At 38.2% G+C, this 19,536-nt stretch overlaps 3 protein-coding genes across 3 annotated transcripts; 2 read left to right on the plus strand and 1 right to left on the minus strand.

The window, feature by feature from the left end:
* Window positions 1–620: 620 nt before the first annotated feature.
* On the plus strand, window positions 621–3,212 carry LOC137736953 (glycosyltransferase family 92 protein RCOM_0530710-like). The gene has a single exon (XM_068476280.1). The coding sequence runs from the start codon at window positions 1,176–1,178 to the stop codon at window positions 3,018–3,020; it is 1,845 nt and encodes a 614-aa protein (XP_068332381.1). The 5' UTR covers window positions 621–1,175; the 3' UTR covers window positions 3,021–3,212.
* Window positions 3,213–3,599: 387 nt separating this feature from the next.
* On the minus strand, window positions 3,600–6,016 carry LOC137736954 (protein COFACTOR ASSEMBLY OF COMPLEX C SUBUNIT B CCB4, chloroplastic). The gene is made up of 8 exons (XM_068476281.1): window positions 5,707–6,016; window positions 5,444–5,543; window positions 5,297–5,370; window positions 4,877–5,061; window positions 4,703–4,773; window positions 4,499–4,582; window positions 4,090–4,244; window positions 3,600–3,873 (listed from the first exon to the last, which is right to left on the minus strand). Exons 1-7 carry the CDS (start codon window positions 5,982–5,984, stop codon window positions 4,149–4,151), a joined length of 888 nt encoding a protein of 295 aa, XP_068332382.1. The 5' UTR covers window positions 5,985–6,016; the 3' UTR covers window positions 3,600–3,873; window positions 4,090–4,148.
* A 4,709-nt stretch (window positions 6,017–10,725) lies between these two features.
* On the plus strand, window positions 10,726–12,484 carry LOC137737878 (transcription factor MYB1R1-like). Its single transcript, XM_068477453.1, has 3 exons — window positions 10,726–11,167; window positions 11,354–11,565; window positions 11,927–12,484. The coding sequence occupies exons 1-3, from the start codon at window positions 10,900–10,902 to the stop codon at window positions 12,410–12,412; spliced, it is 966 nt and encodes a 321-aa protein (XP_068333554.1). The 5' UTR covers window positions 10,726–10,899; the 3' UTR covers window positions 12,413–12,484.
* Window positions 12,485–19,536: the final 7,052 nt, after the last annotated feature.

Genomic DNA, 19,536 nt, shown 5'->3' on the forward strand with positions numbered 1-19,536 from the left:
AGAGGCGGAACAAAAAGGAGCGCGGAAAACTAGTAAATGATTGAAATGTATCTGGAATACGAGACGGAACATCATATGTCATAATATAATTGGAGAAAAATTTGTTTTTTAAGTAACCATCCAATTGTGTAACGATATGTTGTATTCCGCCCTGTATTTCGAGCACTCTGAAAAATCTCTCATATTTGACATGCACTGCATACAGTTTTTTAAAATACATTCAATCCAGTACTAGTTAGTTTTCTTAAGAAAATTTAAAATACATTTAGTCTTGTGGAATCCATTTCTTGCTTTTATAGTTCCTCAATCCAAATGGAATACATATTCGGTTAGTCTCAAATAAGGTATTACACTTATATAAACATAATCTTATCGATTATGAGTATCTTAAGGCAATACTGTTTTATTGGGTAATAACTTTCATTTATTCGTTAACCCAATTAAATAGAAGATATGCAAATGAATGAACAGACGGTAAAACATCGTTAATATTTTGATTTTTGATCAATAGAACATCAGTATTTTCTTCTTTCGATCAACAATTCTCATTAACAAAATTTTAAAATTAGAATCTTCTCTAACAAAAACGAAACTGAGTGCCAAGTCGCCTAACTTTACTTATACGTATGTCTTTCATAGTCAATCAAACTTAATTTTTGACCCAAGAAGATAAAGAAAATGTGTAGTTTCCGAGCAACCTCCATGGACGCCTGTCTTCTACCTCACGCCACATATTATTACAAATATTCATATTCCCCTCAGAAAATCAAATCAATCCCCCGAAAAGCGTGCACCTCAAATCCCAATTATTTCGGTCACCCCAAGTCTTCTTCCTGCCAAAAAAATCCCAATTATTTCGGTCACCCCAAGTCTTCTTCCTGCCAAAAAAATCCCTTAACTAATCAACGTCGACAGACTAATCACATAATCCTCCACCATCTCCTCCACCAGCAACCTTACCCATTTGACACCTCATCCACCACCACCAGCCGCCCTTATAGACTCTCTCTGCTCTTTCTCTCTCTCTCTCTCTCTTTCTAAAACCTCCCCCGAAAGTTCCCAAATTCCATAAAACCCACTTGTCGGCAGTAGCAGATCTACAAAACCCACTAATTATTCTCCACCCCCTCCCCCCGCTCTGTTGGACCTTTTCGCACTTTCCGTTTTTAGCAATCATGGACTCGTCAGAGCAGCGCCGCAAGCGGAAGCGCATGGGGAGGTCCTACTTACAGGCGAAGCAGTACTTGTCACTGAGACGACCCTTGGTGCTCTGCTTCTCGTTCTTTATCTTCCTTCTGTTCGTATCGTCCGGCCGCTTCCGCCCGGCGTCGTTTCGGCCAGTCCTAACCGCCTCCTCCACCACCCTCTCCCTCCTGTCCTCCACCGCCAGCAACTCGATACTCGAGTCCTTCGCTGCCCACAGTGAGCACGGCAAAGAGTCGCCGCCGTCGTTTCGAGTGCAAGATCGAATCTTGTTTCCCGATCACATGCTTCTCGTTGTGCCCAATCGGTTCCGCCAAAACGACGAGTTGGAGTGCGTTTACCACAAGCGGTTCAACGGTTCGGATGACGACATTCTTGAAGATAAAGAAAAGAATCAGCAGCTGGATTTTGTGGTTCAACCGGTTTTATCCACCGACGGCTACGATGACTTCCGATCCATCGTCCGGTGTCCGCTGCCGCCGCTCAATTTCTCCACAGCCGTTGATTTGCGACGACGCGGCAGTTACGATACGACGGCTGCGACAAACGGCACGGCTTCTCCATGGGACAAGGTGGTTTATGAGGCGGTTATTGACGGAGACACGGCGGTTGTGTTCGTTAAGGGGCTGAACCTCCGACCGCACAAGAATTCGGATCCGACCCGGCTCAGCTGCCACTTCGGATTGGGGAATTGGGACAAAGACAAAGACCAAAGCGGCTTTGTGCTCACCACCGAAGCCGTCACCGCCGCTCAGGAAGTCGTCCGGTGCCTCCTCCCCCGCACTATCCGTAACCATCCGGATAAGGCCCACGGAATCCGGGTCACTATCGGATACAACACCAGCCACCCCAGAGCTCCAGTCCACGTCACTCTGCCTTCTGTGGCCACAATTCACAATTCCAAATCCCATCCAGTCCAATCCAATCCGAAGAAGCATGAGCTTTGTGTGTGCACAATGCTGTGGAACCAAGCACCGGCGATCAAAGAGTGGATTATGTACCACTCGTGGCTCGGCGTCGAGCGGTGGTTCATCTACGACAACAACAGCGACGACGGGATCGACGACGTCGTTCGAGAGCTCGATTCGCAGGACTACAATGTCAGCAGGCAGAGCTGGCCGTGGAAAAAAACCCAAGAAGCAGGCTTTTCCCACTGCGCTTTGAGAGCAAAAGACGAGTGCAATTGGGTCGGATTCTTTGACGTGGACGAGTTCTTTTACTTCCCGCAAGCTTTCCGACGTGGCAGAGGAGATTATGGTGTTCCGGGGGAGAATTCGCTGCGAAAACTAGTTTCAAATTTTTCAAATTCAGCCACCATTGCGGAGATCAGAACTGATTGCCACAGCTTCGGCCCGTCCGGGCTGAGCTCCCAACCCCCGCAGGGAGTCACGGTCGGGTACACATGCCGGCTGCAGAGCCCGGAGCGGCACAAGTCGATCGTGCGGACGGAGCTGCTCGACGTGACTCTGCTTAATGTGGTGCACCATTTCCGGCTGAGAGAGGGGTACAGGTACCTCAGTGTTCCGGAGGGAATCGCGGTGATCAACCACTACAAGTACCAGGTGTGGGAGACTTTCAGGGCGAAGTTTTTCAGGCGGGTGGCGACGTACGTGGTGGATTGGCAGGAGGATCAGAATAAGGGGTCGAAAGATAGGGCCCCGGGGCTGGGGACGGAGGCGGTTGAGCCGCCCAATTGGCGGCTGAGGTTCTGTGAGGTGTGGGACACCGGGTTGAAGGACTTTGTTTTGGGGTACTTTGCTGATCCTGTGACTAGGTTGCTGCCATGGGAGAAGAAGTCTCTTACTTCTGCAGAGTAAATCACACAGAGCTGCCTTTTTTTTTTTTTTGTTTCCGATTATTCTTTTTTTTTACACGTTCTACACACGAATCGAATTAATTACAGGATTCTTAGAGTGTAAATTTTGCGACAATATCAAATGAATTTTTCCTTTGCTTGTATACAAATTCATTTTTCCCAATCAAATAAAGTGGACTACGGATTTTTTCCTCTCCTGTGCGTCCTTTTATTATGTGTTTTCATGTCATTTAAAGGAAAAGTAATCGCAGGGAACACTAAATTCTAATTGTAATGGTGAGAAAAAACCCCGTCCGTCTCTCTTACGGATTGGTGTGGAGTTGTAGATGCAGCAGTTGACAAAAGCAAATAATGGTTTATGTTTCAAAAGCAAATAAAGGGGTGCGTTTCAAAATTTAATTTAAGCCACTAATTGAATTCAACAGCTGCAACTATCGCTCTGCATCAATCCTCAAGAGAGACAGACGGGGATTTGAATTAGAGTTATCGAAATGAATTTGGAATTGTTTTAGCAGGCAAATTGGAGGCAAAACCACAACGCAAGTACAACTCAGCCAATTGAACATTCTTACTATAGAAATCGAGCAAAATTATGTGCATTACTAATAAAAGTGCGGTTTTGAGTTTAGAATTAGATACAGCTCTGAAGAGTCCGCTTTGTACAAATTCCCAGCAAGCAGCTCCGAAGAATCTGTTCGAAATGCATTGTCGATGATAACTGACTGATAATACAAAGAAACAGACTACATACATTATATATTTGAGGTATCGCAATAGAATTGGAAGGCACGAGAACATGATCTCGATAACCGCCATCCTTCATCCTCTGTACGATAAGCTGTTGCTTGAGGAACCTAAACATGAAAATAAACATCTTGTAATTCAGAGAGAGAGAGAGAGAGAGAGAGAGACATCGCGCGGTTGGGCATGAGTCGTTTGTGCTGAAATTATGGAGTCTTGCTTGCTTCTCTATGAGAAAGCCTCTGACAAACTTTGTGCCCATATATTGGGTAATAATTTCAAAATTATTATAAGCTATGCGATGCGGTTAAAATAAAAATGAAAAGTACCTGGATAAAGGCTACAGCCGTTGCATAAGGCGATACGATCATTAAGCCTCACAGTTTAATTACTTCAGAACCGGATCTTGTACAGCCAATGGGAGGTTTTCCACGTATTTTGATAGCGTAGAATCGAGCTTCTCTCCGATTAATGAAATCCATGCCTGTTACCATTTCAATTGTTATTGCAATAACTTGATAAATATGAACAAACAGAGCCTAATTGATTACTATGCCAAAGAGTTTGATCAACCGGTCACACGTTATATATTTTTCATTCTGCAGAATGTATATTTGCTGTTATACACTTTGATAAAGATAAACGAGGAAAACTTCAGGAACATTATCTTTTATGCAATAGGCCCTTTGTGAAACCGTGTTACCAAATACAAAATTTTCAAAGTAAAAATGGGCACACCTGATCAGACGATGTGAATCCTCTTACTGTGTCACCACCAATTACAGCAATCCCTTTGTCTCCAAGTGGCTGCAATATTACTGCCTGAAAAAGTTGGAAATCGTGTTTAGCAATCCTTAAAATGCAGATATACACCGTGATTCTTAATCAACAGAATAGTCGAACTTAAGAAAAATGTATATAAAACAACAGACGAAGCTAAACCTGCGTATTTGAAGGCAGAAATGGTAGCTCGGATTTCCCAGGATAAAGATATAGGTTGGCCAAATAGCTCTCTGAAAAAACAAAACAGAATGGCAGTCTTGTTTAGATTGTGAGTTGTGACATGGAAAAAAGTCGAAGAACTTAGACAACATGTAGTCGTTGGCAGGTACTTACGAACTCCTGATTTCATAACCCCCCGATAGAGTGATCCTTGCATCAGTTTATCAGCATCCACATCCACAGCCTTTCCATCACCATTGGAAGATTCGGCTGCAAAACCAATCTGAAGGATACATCTTCCATCATAAACTATAACTAGAGACCGGCAGCATGTCACGCTGGAGAGAGATTCCCATGCCCTGAAAATAAGAAACGAAAAACAACAATTAACCAGCCATACTCAGATTAGCAAAGTGCTTATTTCTTAATCAGCCAATCGCAACAAATAACCTACATTTCCCCCTCTCTTAACATCAATGTTTTGGTTTCGGCTTTATAAAACAGAATTTCGCGCTACAAATTGAAAACACATTGAACTGCCGAAGATGGCGAAAAGGGTATCAACATTGCTATATACATGTGCTAATGCATTACCACAACAACTCAGAAAGTAGAGTCTTGGGAAGATTCGGATGCATCTGCTCGCATTCGACCCCTTCCGGACTCACCTGAAATTAAACCCTAAACATATTAGCACTAATTCATTTGAAAAAAATGGGATCAATCAGCTAATTTTCTGACCTTAGATATAGATTTTGGCCTGATCGACAGCCACACCAAACCTGCTAGTATGTTGGTCACGGCCAATCCCAACGTCAATAAATCAGCTCTGGACTGTGAACTACAAATTAAACATAATTTCACATGATTAATTAACCACTAATTAAGCTCCCTAATCAAATTGCCTAAACAGTAACTGAGAAATGAAGCTTCAAAATTCTGCAAATTGCATTGAAGTGGCAGTGATTGTAATTAAGCAGACAGAAATGCTTTTGCGCGCTTACCTACTGGCGTCAGCGACGAGAGCGATGTCCGAAACGGTGCGGTTGAAGAGGACGGCCATGAGGGAGGCACCGCCGGCGTATATCGGCAAGCTCCGAGCGGCGTCGTCGTTGTTGGAGACCCAATCGGCGACCCAATTTCTCTTGGGCTTTGGGCCTCTGTAACGAGTGTCTGAATTCGAAGCCCTGATGCTGCGCGGGAAAGCGGGGACGAGACGACGTCGGAAAGGGCGTTTTGGAGTCCATGGAATTGGACTGCGGACAAGGCTTCCCGCTTCCATCGAAATCTGTGGAATAGGTGACGTGGCGCTGATATTTGATATTTTGCTTTGGATTGGAAACGGCCTGTCGTTTAGTTGAATTTTGTAGGCATGAAGGACAAATAGATTTGTGACTTTTGTTGACTTTAGGACTTGGACTTGGATTATAACAAAGCCGCACTAACTTTGGGTTTTAACAAGGCCCGTAATTCAACCTATTTTTTTGCTCACTAGCCCATAATTCTAACTTAGACACATTCGCTTCGTTTGGTACAACGGACTGGATTGGAATAATAGAACTCTCAAAATTTAAGGCACATTAACAATAGAGAATAATGATTTCATTTTAAAGGGGTTAAAAGAGGATTAGATATGAAAGAATTTCTCCTTTCCAATCCTATTATTTTAAGGAGAATTGAAATGAATTGATTTTCTTCTTGAGTAATTCTTCTTCTGCCTCTAATTTGGTCACAATTTTTCATTTCTTCTTTTGTCATACCTTGAAAATAGTGTTTTTTTTCTTCATCCTAATCCACCACGAGGCCACTAGTTGTAGCTATTTTTACCATACCAAGCGATAGAAGATGTCTTCGAAAATAGTTAAAATATATTTCTTAATTGTTTCGTTTTTGTTTTTAGTTTTGAGATAAAGGGAAAGTTAGGAGAATAAATAATGAAGAAGGTAGTGCGAGGGAGATGAAGAAACGAATAATGAATGATTACAGAACGTTAAAAATAAAACTAATATAAAACAGTTTTCTGTTTTTTGTTTGTGGTTTTTGTTTTGTATACATTTCTTCTACATCTTTCAATCACGTTCCCCTTCACTCTTCTCCAATCACGTTTTCCTCGTATATTTTTTCCTATTTTAAACACAACAACTAAAAATACAAAAATTAAAACTGAAATAGTTATCAAACCGTCCTCAATATCATCGCTCTTCAAATCAATTCACAATTCCCTAGTTGTTATCTTGCAGCTTTCGGTGTAATATACAAATGGATGGAGGTACATCGTCGCATTAATATTATCCTCATGCGCATGCAAACTATGAAAGCCATCGACTCCCCCTCGGAGTGGATCAACACGTTTATGGTCAAATTTCAATATCTGAAAGGTCGGCCCTCTTGAAATCTGGGGACATAATAACTAGAAGACTAAAGACTTGAAAAGAGTTTTGGTCCTAAAACTCGTTTTGTACGTTACGTTATTTTCATACTTTGTAGGGCCTACGTCCGGCATGATGTTTCATACTTGCTTGGCACCAAGTATCAAACCATGACCATCCGTACACTGGTATTTCTCTTGTTTTTCTGCTAATTAAACTATCTGAACTGCACACCTATTTCTTGAAATGAATGGCAACGAATCCAATGGTAATGCATGTAGTTAATTAACAGTTGATTAAGGAAGTTTAACTCTAAATTAGCTTGACAGTATTAGTTTGTATGATTAGGGTTTCCTTATCGTTAAGAAACTAGTTTAGACAACACTTGCATCATTGCTAATAAATTTTATAGAGCTTTCTGTAATTTGTGATGGATATTGATCATATTAATTTTCCTTAATCATGTTCATGTTTTACAAAGATTTTGTTTAGGTTAGTTGCTCATGAGATTTTTAACTTTGACGAGGCGGTAAGAAATCTTCGTATGTGTAAAGCTAAGCAATAATAAAATTTCACACGCACATAAGCAATTCACCAAAATAATTGCTCGAATTTAGCTTTCGTTGACCAAAAATTTTATCACGGAAATAAGCGATCGACCGGAAAATATGGTTTAGTTTAGCCTTCACTTTCAATTGTAAATTACATAGAAGAACAAGTTACAAAGAAATAAAAAAAATATGTTTTGACTAATAATCCAATCTAATTTGTTAGGTTGAAGACATCGATCGCTGCGGTTGATCTATGGTGGCTTTAGAAAAAATCATTTTCTCCGATGCTGTTGTTAGCCAATCTCAAGACATGTTGTCCTTATCAAAGATGATACCAAACACCAATCAGTGGATTGAATGGCCAATCAAAGTCAGAAAAACTTATCCCAAACGCGGATATGTAATATGAGATGCTCCTTGTCTTCGTTTGATAAGGACCACTGCTTACCCTACAGGCTACACCGGCACAATTCTGTGCCTTATTGCCAGTTTATTTATTTGCCACTTTGTACTAAATTTAATGATTTTTTTTTATTTGTGTGTGAGCTTTTTTACTTTCGGTTCTCGGGTATGGTAAGTTCCAATCAATACTTGTACTTTTTCTAGTATAAATATATCGTTGTAAAAAAAAAAATTTATTAACTATGAACTAAAACTACGGAAATAAATAAAAGTTTAGGTTATCATTACCTATTTTTTATTCGAACGATATAATTCTAAATTACGAATAGGAAATTCAAGCTTAGATGAAGAGCAATTATTAAGTTGAGGTCTGCAACGGAGCAATTATTATTAGCTGGTTGATTTTGACTTAGGAGGACTAACTCCGAGAGTCATGGAGATATTGTAGCTGCCTGTTTCTTGCTTAGGGTTTTGATATTTGTATTCTATCACGTGATATACGTGAGAACAGGGTCTATCATGATGTGAACATAACTATTTTATGTCTGCGTAGTGCAGTCAACAGATTGGACGGTAGGAGCTCTCTTTAAATAATAGTCTTCATAATTCTTTATCTTCGTTCTTCTGTTTTTTCAATTACTTTGGTTTTTAATTGTGTACTTCTCTCCTCATATTTGTTTAGATAACATGATCAGTAATACAGAGACTTTTATTTAACTATTGAATCTAATTTAAGAGCCTTTTTTTTAGTTATAACTGTTGGTTCAAATTTTTGTGCAATACGAGAGAAAAACTTGATTATATATATGCATGTATTATGCTAAGGTTGAGTCCCTTTTTTTCTGTTCATGTTGTAAACCACATAAAAAAGAATCAATCAACTCAACTATTATATACAATTTTTTTTTAACAAAATGATAACGTTAATGATTTAAATTGTTAAATGTTAAGTGATCGATGAGAATCGAGCATGCATTGTGATGCACAGTTACTATATCCAATCGGTGATATGCATGTTTTTATTGATTTTTAGTTTGGGGAAACTGAATAATCAAGGAGGAAGCTAGGAACAAAAGTCACAATATGTAACTAACAGTTGGAGAAACTGGGTGTTGAAGAATGAAAGTTGCACTTGCAGCCGCCGCTGCATTGCCTGGGCTCCACGTACACATCGAGTCACTGCATGTGACTGCAGAAAAATTGAGGAAGAAAACAAGATGCAGACGGAACACAAAACACATGCACCTAATGAAAAAGCTCAACGTAGATAAAAGGATAAAACGAATCAAATGCTTTGAAAAGCAGCGCAACACATGCTTCCAAAGAGACAGAGCACCTATAAAATGACATGCCCTCTTCTGCTTTGTAAAACCGCCTAATCAGCACACACTCACAACCTCCTATGAATTCGTCACACAGACAAGTGGTATTATTAATCCGTGCGACCGAAATGCTACTTGATATGCCACCTAGTTAAGTTAAGGTATCTAATGAACATATATAGAGTGGTAATATAATAATATCATGTGAAAATGTTACACTATGACTGAAAAACTTCATGATGTTGTGCAAACTATTACTCACGTGGCCTCACATGGTTGGGTATGAGAGCTTATAGTGGACGAACTTTTGAGTCTCACTCACCAATAGAAAAGCAGGACAAAAATAGGGAGAAAGTAATGGATAAAAATAGGAAATGGAAAGCAAAAGGGCATCCGTCCACCACCACCAAAGAGGTGCGTAGCCACATACGAAGGTCGAGGTTAAATACCGAAGTCTTGTCGTGGAAGGTGATGAGTGGGGTCCAGGCTTTACTTATGATCCACAACCACGTCCCACGCCACCACCAAAATCCACCACCATCACCATGGTCCATGACTGATATCGATTCCAACGAACGACCTGAATGACGTGAAGGCATTGAGACAACGATGTCTTTGTCAAAGAGCCATCGAATATGCCCAGTCGACGGTGCACAAATCACTTTGCTCCTCCACCAACGCTTTTTACCATTAAGTTATTAACAATAATTTTATGTTGAATTATTTTATGCAAATATTTGTCTACACGGTCTTCATTAACAATAATACTTATTGTAGCTACGATAATATAAAATTATAGCACAGATTAATTAACAAGACAACTAAAATATATGTAACGAGAACGCATAGGATTTCTTGGATAATATTTTAAATGGATACAACTTGAACTTATGAACGTCTTTATGACTGACATCAGTTTCCTTATATAATATATAATTTTATTTCTGTTCTAAAAAAAATGTAAACTCTAATATGACATTAATTTGTGAACATATATAACAGGTTAGATTGTTTAACAGATAGTAATTTTGTAATTTTTATTTTACAATTCGAATTCCTGTTGCTGTTAACAAAAAATGACAATATAAGGTGGAGAATTAACATATGTCCGATTTTACTTCAATACTCTAGCGGTGCATAGTAAAATTTCCTGGAGTTCCACAAGAGAATTTTTAGTATGTCCGGAACAAGGAGTGTTACATTACGTATTAATATACAAATGGTAATATATTTGTGTTAAAAAATTGAACTACTTACAAAATAAAACTTTTACCACTTATATAATAAAATATAATGTACCACCAGTGTAATAAAAAATTTCTTTTAGTTCCCTCTCCGTGTTCGTACACAGAAATATTAAAATATACGCAAAACGCAGGGTTATTATTTAGAGCTGCGACTCCCTATATACGAACCACAGCAGCCCTCATTTTTCTCTTTCATTACACAAACCAATTTCCTGTTCCCAGATTATTACCTTTTTCTACCTTTCTTTCTTGCCTGCCTTATTGAAACACCGGCGACAACAAACGTGTGAGTCGTGAGAGAAGATCATGTCTCGCACGTGCTCTCAGTGTGGGAACAACGGCCACAACTCCCGCAAATGCACGGATGTCAGCGGCGGAGGCTGTGGTGGCCCGACCACCGAAAATGGCATCATGCTTTTCGGTGTTAGAGTCACGGAGGGAAACGCGTTCAGGAAGAGCGTCAGCATGAATAACTTGTCCCAGTGTGGGCGGCAGGCCGACACAAACGCCGAAGCGGGTTACGCTTCCGACGACGTCGTCCACGCCTCTGGACACCGCCGCGAGCGCAGGAGAGGTATGTAGTACTCGTGGACTTATTTTTAAAATTTTTTTATTAGAGCGAGAAATCGAAGTTGAAATCTCATGCGCAAGCGTCTTGCTGATCTAATCTGGAGTTTAATTATCTTAATTTTTCATTTATTTTGAATTAATTATCTTTACTTGACTAATTGTTGGATTGGTTGGTTTTTGATATGGGAAGGTGTTGCGTGGACGGAGGAGGAGCACAAACTGTTCTTGGTGGGTTTACAGATGGTAGGGAAAGGAGATTGGAGGGGGATATCTAGGAACTTCGTGAAGACTCGTACGCCGACTCAGGTGGCGAGTCATGCTCAAAAGTACTTCCTCCGGCGCAACAACCATAACCGACGACGCCGCAGATCTAGTCTCTTCGACATCACCACCGATACCCCCGTATGTACTATTAATATTATAATCGTAGTTAATTGTAATTTAGCATTTTAATTACCTTAATCTTAGTTCATGCCTATTAAGTTATTTCCATGAGTTTGATTTGTCTTTTGTACTTTTACAAGGAAAATTTATGTTGTCAGATTTTGAATATAAAATAAAATTTTGCATTAATATAGGATTTAGATTTATAGTTTGACAATATAATTAAAATCAACTTGACATTGTAGCAATTTTTCTACGTTCACATATATCATTGTTAGCCATGAGTCACGATCAAGTTTGATTACTTTCTTTTCGTAGATTAGAATAATTTATAAAAAGCGATGGATTATTATTAACTATGTATTTTAAATATGTGCAGTTGAATTCATTGATGGAAGAAGATCTAGGCGAAACCTCACCATCAGTTGTACCAGTATTGCCATTCCCACCACAGCCACACTCTAATTTGGGTTGCAATATTCTTGGAGGGTTTCCAGTTTCGACTTTTCCCGCAGCCCTACCTGTCACTGGTGAAGGCTCACCAATACAAAGTAAGCTGATATCATCAGGATTAAACATGAAGTCATTACAAGACATGCAGCAGAGCCAGACAAAAGTCTCACAAACAACTACTAGGCCCATCCGTCCGATCCCACTTCATCCTCCGGTTGTCCCTCCATCTTCTAAACTGGCCGGTTTTAACTTGAAGAATAAGTACTCATCGTCACCCACCAGAGACCCACTGCCATTGTCTCTGAAGCTCTCTACGACTCCATCCGAGGAGCAATCGCCCACGACGACGTCGCATTCGTCTACGTTTCAAGCCATTTCTAGCGGCACTGATAGTATCATTAGCGTTGCTTAAATTAATTATTGAACAATTTGAACTCCATGTATGTCCTACGTGTTTATTATATATATACGGCCGGCTAAAGCAGCATGGTGGGAAATGGAAATTAATTATGTGGTGGCCCGAGATTAGATCGATCAGTGAGATAATTAGGGGGCAAAAGGGATTAGGGATCGGGCTATACACATCACTTTGTTACTTTATTTTCTACAATTCATTTGATCTGGTCATAAAAAATTAAAAGAAGTATTTTCAAAGTAAAAAGATGTGTGTGTGGATACTGGATAGCACTTTATGTAGCTTGGTAATTAGGTGATTAATTTGCCTATTTTTTACTGGATGGTTGGGTTTAATTTATATAGAGTTAGAACAAGATATGTGATGTCGATTTCAGTATTCTCGCTGTGGTGGGGATTCTTGTGGTTGATTTTTGTCTGGTTCCTTTTGGGCAATGGCGGAGCTATAAATTTTTCTCTGGATGAGTTAGCTTAAAGATTTAAATTATTATAAACAAAGAAACTTGATACTATATTTTTTATGGTATCAGCCAGCTTAAGAAAATTTTTACAAAGTGAGCCAAGAACTTTCGTTATTCAAACAAATTCAAACTTGTATGTGTACAAAAAGTGATGGTTTATAAACTGTATTATATAATTAAATCAAAATAATTTAAATCAATGACTAAATATGATAAGTTACATTCGAAAATCAATAAAAATTACATATTTTTCTACCGAAACTACCTGGGCTAGCCTAGGTAGCCCTTAATATGGCTCGTGCTTTTGGGTTCGAATGATAAAAAGCAGCAGGTGCGCACTGTTCTTTGGTCCTCTGACTGGGATTGCAGGATCCTTTGCAACTTGAAAATTTCAACTTGTTGGCTAGCTAGCAAAAGAATATCTAAGTATTCGATCTGTTTAATTTTGTAATATATATATATAAACGTTCTCTGTATCTTCGGATAATTAAAAAATGCATGAATACTAATAATTTATTATTTGGTTTGATATTAATTAATAATAATAGATGAATGTGGCTTTAGTGTTTAATCTTTACCGTTTATATTTGACAAAAAAAAAAAACATCTCTACCAATTTTTGGTCACCAAATGAGTAATTTGTAATATATAATTTGTTTGGTTTAATTTTCTTCTTTTTATTTAAAAATTAGGTCTAGAAATCTTTTTTGTTCAATCATTCATATAAAACTGAATCGATGAACTAGTGCGCATAACAAATATTAAAATCAGGGTTCGAATGATGAGTGATTTCCTTGCAATTTCTTGTGTGATTATAGATGATTGGTATATTATTAAGGATAATCTCTCAAATCAATCAATTAATCCACTTGGCAAAACACACACCAATAAATATTTGACATTGAAGGAAAGTTGGTTGCCAAGAAAACAATTCCTTCAGTTTGCAGGCAATATGAATTTCATCACACCGGTTGATACGACACGTTTAATCATTCAAATATATCAAATTTGAAAATGTGGTTACTAAATGAAATCTTGGTCATGTTAAAACCTTAAAACGGAAGACATAGCTTCACTGCATCAATACTTAAAAGAATAATACTTGTATCCTTTATTGGGGATGAGTTAAATAATTTACCATAGAAATTTCATCATCTGAATCGTTCAATTTCTTGATCATCATATCTATAATTGTATCCGAATTTCTGTAGGAATAATTTTCAAATCATGATTAAGAGATCGAATAGTTCCAACGATGAAATTTCTGCTATAAAACTAAATTATTTGCAAGTAAAGAAATGAATTCATCCTGAAAAAGAATAAGTATGTTATCCTTTAAATATTGATTCGGGTAAGGTGGGAACCAATCAAAAAGTGAGGTTTTATACAATCACCATACTGCTCTTTAATAAATCTATTATATATAAAGCTGGAAGGCTCTTTTGGTGTTACGGCTTCGACAAAAAAATTAGAATCAAATTGCCCATCAGCCAAAAAAAAATTCAAAAGCAATCCAATATAATATCTCAAATCATGCAAGGGTAATTTGGTAATTTGATCATCATAAAATATAATATAAATATAAATAGGGAGAGAGAGAAAAGAATAAAAAATGAAAGGGAAGAGAGAAAATAATAAGCAAAGAGTAATATTATTCATACCATGTTTTTATAACACATTTCTATACCACCTTAGGTGGCATCTGATGTGGACAGCCACATCATTTGAAAGATTTGCAAAACTCAAGGAAAGAAAGCAGAAAAACTCATTGCATACCACAATCGTTATTTAATTAACTAGTTTTTCTTAATTATTAGTTTATTAAATAATGAACTAAATTTAAAAATCTGATTAATTCAAATGATGTGGCTGTGACATCCCACATCGCCCATGGAAGTGATCCTTATATGTATATTCCCATCCCTACCTAGCACGAGGCCTTTTGGGAGCTCACTGGCTTCGGGTTCCATGGGAACTCTGAAGTTAAGTGAGTAGCGCGCGAGAACATTCCCAGGATGGGTAACCCATTGGGAAGTTCTCGTGTGAGTTCCCAGAAACAAAACCGTAAGGGCGTGGTCAGGGCCCAAAGCATTGTCACATCCCCGCCCATGGTGGAACCACTTCCCGGGCCCGCTCCACCACCATAGCACGATATTGTCCGCTTTGGGCCCCGACCACGCCCTCACGGTTTTGTTTCTGGGAACTCACACGAGAACTTTCCGATGAGTCACTCATCCTGGGAATGCTCTCGCACGCTACTCGCTTAACTTCGAAGTTCCCATGGAACCCGAAACCAGTGAGCTCCCAAAAGGCCTCGTGCTAAGTAGGGATGAGAATATACATATAAGGATCACTCCCCTGGGTGATGTGGGATGTCACAATCCACTCCCCTTAGGGGCCAGACGTCCTCGTCGGCACACCACGGTCAGGGTTAGGCCCTGATACCAATTGTCATATCCCAACCCGGGTGGGACCACTTCCCGGGCCTAACTCCACTGTAGCACGATATTGTCCGCTTTGGGCCCCGACCATGCCCTCACGGTTTTGTTTTTGGGAACTCACACCTGATAGGTCACCCATCATGGGAATGCTCTCGCGCGCTACTCGCTTAACTTCGGAGTTCCCATGGAACCCAAAGCCAGTGAGCTCCCAAAAGGCCTCGTGCTAGGTAGGGATGAGAATATACATATAAGGATCACTCCCCTGGGTAATGTGGGATGTCACAGTGGTTGTCCATATCAAATGCCACCTAAGATGGTATGAAGATGTGGTACAAAAACATAATATGAATAGTATTACTCATAAGCAAATGACAAAGTTAATGGTACCCACGTGATGGGGAAGAAAAATATAATAAAAAATAAGAAAAATCATGAATGATGTGTTCAAAACATCTTAAGAGGCGCGTAGCATCGATGATAAAAAAAGAAAATAACGAAATAGAAAAAATATTGAAGCAATTCACGCATATAAATACATTTAAAATGTCTAAATCCCGTGTAGCGCTGTGATTCAAAAGCTGCATTTTGCATGCGGTTGTTTATTAAATATTATTTCTCAAATTTTAAACACTTAAGAGGTGCGTAATGCCAGTTATAAAAAAATATCTTGCACACGCATAATAATATGATTCAATTCATTGTCAAATGATCAATTTTTTTTTAACAAACGATGTTATCTACACTATGTGGTGGGAGTGGGCTTAACCTCACAATGGGCTAGCAATCAATTTTTTATTAAATATTATTTTTTATAATCTTAATGTAAATTCAATAAAATATAAATGAAAATTAAAATACCGTTTTTTTTAATATGGATTCAGCTACTTTGATTAGTTAAAATATCGCTTTTAGTAAATGTATTTATTATTTATTTTCATCTACATTAATAAATATTTTAAAATATATAAATCGCACGTAGTACGATGGAAAAAATGCCATGCATGGAGGCTAGTCTATTTTAAGTTGTTGAGCTAATGAGATGTCAACGGTTTTCTAGGCAAAAAGTTGGCTAGTCTATTTTAAGTAGTTGAGCTAATGAGATGTCAACAGTTTTCTAGGCAAAAAGTTATGTTGATAATAGTATAAATAATTTTAATTTTCTGCTGAACAACAGGTAATTAAATAGGTAAGTTTTTTTTTTAGTACATTGTTATTTTTACATTGAGAAGAGAAGGAGTTCAGCTAAGCCACACAATGGGTAGTTTAATTTGGTATCTAATTCGTCATACACAAGATTCGAATATAGGACCTCTTATTTAGGAATGAAGAGGAATATCATTAGATCGTAATATTAAGGGGCAATTAAATAGGTAATTACATGTGTGATTCCAAACTTATCTTTATATACACACACATGCCCTTTAACAGGAGGGATCCCCGTTTTTCTAAAAAAATGGGGACACCCTCTTAACCGTTGGATTGGCTTGAATGAAATTGTGTGGTTGAGATTAAATCACAGGCCACACAATCTCAATCACACAATTTCATTAAAAGTCAAATCCAATGATCAAGAAGATGTACCCATTTTTTTAGAAAAATAGGGATTCCTCTTGTTAAAGGATTTCTATATTTATATAGGGTAGTGCTATTCGAATGCCTTTATTAATTTTGTTCATTGATATTCTTCAATTCAATCGATCTGATGACTAAAAATTAAAAAGAGTGTGTGAGAGTAAAAATGGGTGTATGAGTATCATTTTTTCTTATATATTGCTTGGTATTCGTTAATTAACGGCATGATCTCAACAAGTTTTCCACAATGTTACATATTTATGAAACGTGTCTTTGAACTTTTATGAGATACAACAAATCATTTAATAATTTCAAAAATTAAAGCAGCTCCTTCAAATCACACACAGATACATATGTGTTAAAATCATCAACTTATAGATGCATATATTAATAAAAAAGAAACATGAACAAGCTAGATGAAAATATATAACTTAACGAAGGAGAACGTTATTCTTTCCAGTACTATTCCAAGAATTATACCAACAAGCAGAGTCGCAGACATATGCTTAAGAGTAGTAGTGCCGCTTGGATATTTTAGGAGCCGGGGCAAACAGTGCACGTGAAGTATGTTTCGATGATACTATTCCAGCCGTAGTAGTACCAGGAGTGAGGTTCACTACTAGTCGATCGTCTTGGTTCTTCTGAATCTTGGCACGCATCTTTTCAATAAAATCTGCAGCTCTCTGATTAACATCACCTCCAGTGTCGCGCTTACTCTTCTCACTCACGTACGATGGTTGAGTACTAGTACTTGCAGCAGCAGCAGCAGCAGTAGTGCTAGTATTCTGATTTGTGCTTGGTACCTGCATCACGAGGGAGAACGGCTTTGATTCGTTTTCTGGTTCCTGGGATCTTTTCGGCTGGCTCCTGGAACTGTGATGACCAGGGACGTCTACTTCGGTAACTTTAGCACGAGCAGCTGCTGGCTCCGGTGGCTGCTGAATCTTGATCCTGGTTGTTCGAAGATTGATATTGCCTAGAGAGAGAGATGAAAGTTTAATGATGTTTGCCACCAAAATCATCGATTTCTCGCACAGAGATTTCTTCTTGCGACTAGTACTACTGCCCTTGTGTTTCATAGCTTCCCAAATTTGAGCAAACAAGCAACCAGTGAACTAGGGTTTAGGAGCTGTATGAATATACCTCATTGCATTTATAAAGGAGCTGTATGAATATATCTCATTGCATTTATAAAGGAGCTGTATGAAATCGATCCGGACAAAGATGAGAAAAATAAATTAAAGAACTAAAAACGAAGGAAATTAAGTCAAATTGTTCTGTTCTGTGGGGTTCCTGAAGAAACTACCTAGACAATGATCAAACCAGTAAGGACTTCACTACTACGCGAAACTTCAATTTTTATTATTTTCTGTTTGGCAAATATTCCCATGTGTTTTGAGTTGTAACTTGTAAGGATCTAAAATTCCTTTTTTTTTTTTTTGGAGTTTTAACAAAACACTCCCGGTATTGTTCACTTTTAACGAGAATGACATTTTTACTCTAAAAAGTCATTCTTGGTACTATTCACTTATAACACATTTTTGCCATTTTGATTAAAACTCATAGTTTCCAAGTCATTTTCATTAGTTTTTTCTTTCTTTCTTTTTATATATAATTGTTGTCGTGTAATGAGAAGGGAGTGGATTACCAACTTTATCTCCATTGTGAATATACTTGGCAAAAGACGAAAATGAGAATTAGATTCTAACATTATGAGGATGATAGAGCTGTCTTAGTCTTTTTGAAATAATATTGAGAATGATCATGAATTCGTGTAAGACAGACATGTGAAATATGGTTTTCAGAGCAAACTTTATTTTAGGGACAAGATTCGTCTCCAACAAATGTTTTGCTTCAACTGGCTCTGATACCATGTGTTGTAGTCAATGAGTTACTTAATTATAATTAGGAGTACGTAATTAGTCTGCTTTTGGTCGTTGCACTTGCAAGAGACGTAAAGTAAACAGAATATAGAAACTTTAGGAGCAAGATTCGTCCCCAATGATTTTATCCACATTTTCAAAGCAATTGCTTTCCCTCATTTGGTTCCTCTCACGCCACGAACACGAATACGAACATCTTTTTGGTTCCTCGAAAAGGACTCTTAAGAACCAGCTGCTTGTTCTATTGGCTTCACAACGCTCAAATCTCTCTGCTCTACACTTTGGGTGTGCTCACATTTCGTGACATCATTTTTTACACAAGTTTTTGTAAGACTCATGTTGTAATGTATTTCAAACGATCCGAATCATTCATCTTTTAGGTGTTATGGCATCATTCTTTTTATCTTCTTTTGTGCTCCATCCTTTTTCCTTTCTCTTTTCTTTTTCAAGCATGGACTGAAGCTGCTAGGAGAGTTGGTAGTCCCTTCCAGTTTTATTGGGAATCCTCAACGGCTTGATGGAGAAATTTTTCAGAGTGACGTTTTATACTAACACATTATGCTATTAGTTCACATGTTATTAATGGATCCAAGGTATAGTATTAACCATGCATTATGTCTGTGTTATGTAGATCTTGGGCCTTGTGCAGAGTAGGCTTTTGTAATTTGTGTTTGGATTGGGCATTAAGTTTGAGTTGTGGATTTGTGCTCTATCTTCTCTAGTTCTATAAGATCATTCAAATCCAATATTATCTTTTGATTCAAT

Source organism: Pyrus communis, chromosome 6, assembly GCF_963583255.1.
Source record: "Pyrus communis chromosome 6, drPyrComm1.1, whole genome shotgun sequence".
Lineage (NCBI taxonomy): Eukaryota > Viridiplantae > Streptophyta > Magnoliopsida > Rosales > Rosaceae > Pyrus > Pyrus communis.

Excerpts from the sequence above, each read along its gene's own strand:
- LOC137736953 (XM_068476280.1), top strand. The coding sequence starts at position 1,176 with ATGGACTCGTCAGAGCAGCGCCGCAAGCGGAAGCGCATGGGGAGGTCC.
- LOC137736954 (XM_068476281.1), bottom strand. The coding sequence starts at position 5,984 with ATGGAAGCGGGAAGCCTTGTCCGCAGTCCAATTCCATGGACTCCAAAA. Across the intron at positions 5,544-5,706 it reads CTCGTCGCTGACGCCAGTAG|TTCACAGTCCAGAGCTGATT; the intron begins GTAAGCGCGCAA and ends TTTAATTTGTAG. Across the intron at positions 5,062-5,296 it reads CTACTTTCTGAGTTGTTGTG|GGCATGGGAATCTCTCTCCA; the intron begins GTAATGCATTAG and ends TCTTATTTTCAG.
- LOC137737878 (XM_068477453.1), top strand. The coding sequence starts at position 10,900 with ATGTCTCGCACGTGCTCTCAGTGTGGGAACAACGGCCACAACTCCCGC. Across the intron at positions 11,168-11,353 it reads CCGCCGCGAGCGCAGGAGAG|GTGTTGCGTGGACGGAGGAG; the intron begins GTATGTAGTACT and ends TGATATGGGAAG. Across the intron at positions 11,566-11,926 it reads ACATCACCACCGATACCCCC|TTGAATTCATTGATGGAAGA; the intron begins GTATGTACTATT and ends AAATATGTGCAG.